General features: G+C 38.0%; 1 protein-coding gene across 1 annotated transcript; it reads left to right on the forward strand.

Moving 5' to 3' along the window:
• The first annotated feature begins 1166 nt into the window (after positions 1-1166).
• On the forward strand, positions 1167-4676 carry LOC137949057 (uncharacterized). The gene is made up of 6 exons (XM_068795323.1): positions 1167-1331; positions 2434-2511; positions 2615-2690; positions 3043-3116; positions 3250-3320; positions 4395-4676. The coding sequence occupies exons 1-6, from the start codon at positions 1305-1307 to the stop codon at positions 4435-4437; spliced, it is 369 nt and encodes a 122-aa protein (XP_068651424.1). The 5' UTR covers positions 1167-1304; the 3' UTR covers positions 4438-4676.
• The last annotated feature ends 808 nt before the right edge of the window (positions 4677-5484 follow it).

Here is a 5484-nt window from a genome sequence, read left to right on the forward strand (position 1 = left end):
TCACTAATCCATGTGGGATTATTCCCTAACACTCCCCCTCACATGTAGGCACGTGGATAATTTGGCATGCTACATTGGGTTTAAGGCCCATCCCAAAATGACTAGCCATTTAAGAAACCCCTTATGCTACTAATAAACTCAATATTTTTTATCTCACTAATCCATGTGGAACTATTCTTTAACACTCTCCCTCACATTTAGGCATGTGGATAATTTGGATGGAGACCCTCACTTGTGGTATGTGGATGATTTGGGTGGAGGTCCATATACAAGTGTTCGCTCTGATACTATGTTAAATTGGGTCAAAGACTTATCCAAAAATGACTACCCAACGTAGGAAACCTCTTTCCCAACTAATAAACTCAAAATCTTTGTACTCACTAATCCATGTTAGACTATTCCTTAACACTCCTCCTTACGTGTAGGCACGTAGATAATTTGGGTGGAGACCCTCACATGGTAGTGGTAGCATGTGGATAATTTAGGTGGATGCCCACATATGAGAACGTTGCTTTGATACTATGTTTAATTGGGACCAAGACCCATCCCAAAATTACTAGCCACCTTAGAAACATTTTCCCCAACTAATAAACTCAAGAGTTTTTATCTCACTTAATCCTTGTGAGACTATTTCTTAACATTTTTCTCTTGGTCCTTCCTTTTTTTTTCCTACATATTCATTTTTCTTTCTATAGTTTCTTATCTATATCTTTTTGCATTAAATAAAGATGATAATTTTTCTTTGTTATGGTTCTTTAATTAAGCTTTTTTATGTGTCAAAGAACAATGTTTTATCAATTTTCTTATTTCTGTAATTCTGATTTTGGATCCAAATATTACCCGAATTCAAAGATTATCCGATGAAATTAAATTTAAAAACATAAGTTTAAATATTTTTCGACTATCTAGATTGGGACGTTCGGATAACTACTGATGGATCAGTGGAATTTTCAGATGATGACCAGATGACGGACCAACATGAACTTACAGGCCACGTGTCAGTTGTAGCGTCAGAGTAGATAAGGCCCGTTAACGTTATTCCAAGCTAGTAAGCCTCAAGTGCGGTACACGTGCCATGCGGAGTCTGAAACTTATCTCAAACTCGTTGTCGTAGGCAGCAGGCGTTGTGCTTCTTAGCGAATTAGGTAGTCCAAAAGCATCACTAAAGACGCAGCGGACTCCTGGGAGGGGCGAAGTCGTTCCATTTCTGCGTAGTCTGCTTTCGCCTCGTCCCTGTTCTTGTCCATCGTTCTCCGTCTCTTTCTCAATGAAGCTGATTCCATGTCTGCGGCGCTTGTTAACAGATGAACGGAAAGGAGGAGACTAAGAAGGTTGGTTACCTTAAATCAGAAAGCACGTTCTTACCCCTTTCCTTTGCTGAGTGCTTCTCACATGTGGTAACAGTAAATTCAATCGCAAATTTCTAGTGTTCCGTTGTCCTCTAAATAATTTACCTTCTCGTTCATCTGCATTTCCAAGGAAATCATTTCGATTAATTCTTTTATGAATTTATAAGAATTGAATGGATTTCGTTCGTGGTGCTCAAATTCATCGATGAAATTGCATCTGATCGGCTATTGCTGCAATTAGGGTGTAGCGGTATGTGTTGGTGATTGGGTTGTGTATATTCTTTAGATTATAGGGCCGTGGTTTTCACAGTTAATGAAATAGGGATACAGTTTGATGTGTGGTCTGCATAGCTTGATACCAGAAGCAATAGGATTTAACTGAATAATGGAGCAGAGTTAAATGCTTGTAAAGAGCACCTGTAACTGCCCACCAGCGCATTCTAATATCACGGGCAATACACTAGTTGTCTCTAGGAACTTGTGTATCCGTTGTGGCCAAATTGTATGTCAGGCGTAGCGTTTACTGGTATTGCTATGTCTATTAACCTTTTTCCCACATAATAGGGAAATAAACAGTGGCAATAATTCCACCAGAATGCCCGTTCTCATTCTTCTGTTCTGGATGTTGGTAACTCACTACACTTGAACCTAGGACTTCACACTAGAAACCCCCCATGTACTCATTGAACCAAAGGCCCAATCCAGATCAGGACACTCGTTTTCCGTACTACTGCCTCTGGAGGAGATTTTTGTTTGTCTATTGCTCAAATAGAATTCTCAACGGATCTGCTTCCTAATTTTGGTTTCTTGCCTTCTGCCTCTGATTGTACCTCTCCAAAAAAAATGAATGTTAAGTGAATGCTACTCATGTGGGGATTAGTTTTGCTTTTCTCTTGTATTTTAGAGTACAATCTTCTATGTGTTGATTAGATAGAAACACTATCACTGTATCTCTTCTCAATGTCAGAGGATATCCTATGTAACGAATATATACTTACATTTTTAGACTATTTGCTGCTTCATCTGTGATTGTGACAGAAACTTAAGTCTAACTTGGCCACTGAAATTTTTTTGTTCTTTGAAGGACTACTACAAAGTGTTGGACGTAGATTATGATGCAACAGAGGAGACTATCAGATCAAACTATCATAGACTTGCACTGGTCTGTGTGTAACTTTTTGTCTTCTCTGTTCTCTTTACTTAGCTATCTGTTCACAAAAAGAAGTTGAAGAAACATATTTTACAACATTATGTTTTATTTGTAGAAGTGGCATCCTGATAAACATAAGAGCGATCATGATGTTACTACAAAGTTCCAAGAAATCAATGAAGCATACAAAGGTAATTTATTTGAATTATGGATAAAAGACTAGTGTATATGATCTTTGAAGATTTTTATTGTTCACTTTATCTCTATATTTCTTTCAGTAACATGCCAGTCACAGAAGTACATGCTCCTTAGAAATCAGTCAGTCACCTTTTTTGGGGGCTTACTTGAGGAGATATCAAGTAGTCAACAATTTAATAGTTGTTTTAACCAAAACAAGATGCAGAAAGATTACAGAAAATAAAACAAGGGCACAGAACAAAAAAAAAAATGAAACTATGTCAGGAAAGTTATCATAAAAGGTATACTCAAAAGTACTAGCTATAATGTGCCATTTATATATTTATCTGTCTTTGGTTTTTTCAGTGTTGAGTGATCCAGCTAAACGTCTTGATTATGATGTAATGGGCAATTATGAGATAGACAAATACACATTGAGGGTAAGGAGTTCTACCAAGACAATCAAGCATTCTTTTAATTGTCTGATTACTCTTATCTTTGCATTATACAACTTCAAAGTTTGAATTTCATATTTTAATATTTTACTTGATGCTCTTTACATGCTGAATACAGGAGTACCTTTCCCGTTTCAAAGGAATGATACTGACTTGCAATGGTCTTGGCATGAATCATGTTTCAGTTTGGTAATTTGCTTTAATCTCATCATTTTTATTATTTCTGCAGGTCCTAGTACCTCATGTTGCTTGAGCATTAACATAAGTTGAACTGGAAATTCAATGAAAACTCGTGTGATTTATGGTTTGTTTGTAGTGTTTGTGGCCATGTATTTGTTGATTACAAGGCAAAACTTGATGGCTGATCTACACAAACCATCTATTCAGAAGATAGTTGAGTGTTTTTTTGTCCATGGAGCCCTGAAGCTTACTCGTTAAGGCCTCATAGACTGATATGTCTAAGCATCAGCACTTATTGATCACTGCATCTGTGATATGTAGGCAGACACGGCATGCGCGGCACAGCCGTAGACCGGCATGACACAGTTGATACAGCTGATTTCGGTGAATTCGTATGTTGCACGGCCAAAATGGAGAGGCATTGGCAACAGCCCCAAAATAGTGTTTTCAGGGAAGAATGGCAGTCCAAAGTCATTAAAAAGCCCACACGGGGCAGCATCAACTTCAGATAGATCAGAAACATGAAACAGCCTAGGCTCAACTGCAGGGGCTCGGGTGCATGCACCTGTAGGAGCAGCAGCAGGCGCACTCATGCAAGCAGGCGCACTCGTGCAAGCAGGTGGCCTGGTGCATGGGGGCGTGCATACGTGTGGAAGGGGCAATACATGGGTGGCAGGAAGTGTGCGCAGAGCGGTAGGGTGCACGCGTAGGGGCCTTTGTTGCTGCTACGCCTTGGCTGTTTCGTGTTCCTAAGCCGTCTCAAGCTGCTGCTGCCCCTGGGTGGGCATCTTAATGAATTGGGGCTGTCATACCTCCTTGAAAATACTATTTTGGCATCGTCGCCAGTTCTCTCCATTTTGGTCGAGCGACTTGGGAATTCGCCGAAATCAGTTATCGACTGTGCCGTGTTCGTCTATGGCTGTGCTACCCATATCGCATCTGCCCATCTATCAATCTGCATGCATTTATTCAGCAACGTTAATAATGGACCATACCCTTTTTTGCAATTTCTGTGGTGTTCCCAGGATGTTTTTTCCATTGCAACAGGAAACTTTTCACTGAAATTATGTTTTATTTGTGCAGGGCACAACATCTGATGGAAAATAATGATTTCATGGATCAATAGGATAAAATTTGCCACTTATATCTCGTTGCGAGTTTCAGGTGTTATCAATCTTCAAATTTTATTTCTCGCCTTTGAAGGAACGAGTGATATTTTATAATTGTTGTTAGGTTCTTGTAATCCATCAGCATTGATGTTGGCATTATTTTATTAGAGCTTTGAGGCATGCAATGCCCTTTTTTTGTGAATGACTAATTGTAACAATTTTGTCAAATAATGAGGGATGCAATAGCAATCAACAAGTGTGGATATGAATGTGTTGTACCTTTTCAATATTTGGCCTTAACATTAGATTGTTTTGAAATTTGATTTACTATTTGAAGAAAAACGCTTAAGTATTTTATTTGCAAATATTAATGCCAGTTGCTTGAACAATTATGGCATCAATAGTTATGGAAATAGATAAATCAAACAGTAAAATAAAGTATTTATGTTGATTTTTAGGGTCAACGTATAAACACAAAAGATCTCAAGGGAATGAGAGAAGAGAGAAACTCTCTCTCTTGGAAGAGAGGAAAGAAGAAACTAAGAGAGAGAGAGAAGAAGAAAAGAGAAAGGTGTAAGGACAAATTTGAGTTAAGAGGTAGACGTTTGTCCATGCCTTGAGGTTGTATTTATATTTGTGTGAAGGTGTTTATAATAACTACAACCCCTTATGGTTACACGATTCAAAAAGAAAAAGACATATAAGGACATATACTATCATGCATAATTACAATTTTATGTCATCTTTATGGATGTTTTCCTTATTTACTAGTCATGCCACCCCTACACACATGGGTGTTTTTTGAATAATCCCTCTCAAGTTGGTGTTTGCAACTTCGCTTTGCAAATAATATTGGTCAACAAACTTGTGAACTTGTAAAGAAATTCTAATCTTGTGTGGCTTGAAAGGAAAATTTTGATTGTCATGTTTTAATTCTTCTTCTTCTTGTTAACATTTTGCCAGTAGTCTTCATTTTGTTTCTACCCCTCATACTTTAGTCACCTAAAATTTGATTACCACAAAATAGAGAATTCTTCATTGTTGGTTCTCTCTTTTTTGTACTT

The sequence above is a fragment of the Aristolochia californica genome, unplaced genomic scaffold, assembly GCF_029961685.1.
Source record: "Aristolochia californica isolate CCGP_79_NKW_82.1479 unplaced genomic scaffold, dmAriCali1.0.hap1 SCAF_13, whole genome shotgun sequence".
Lineage (NCBI taxonomy): Eukaryota > Viridiplantae > Streptophyta > Magnoliopsida > Piperales > Aristolochiaceae > Aristolochia > Aristolochia californica.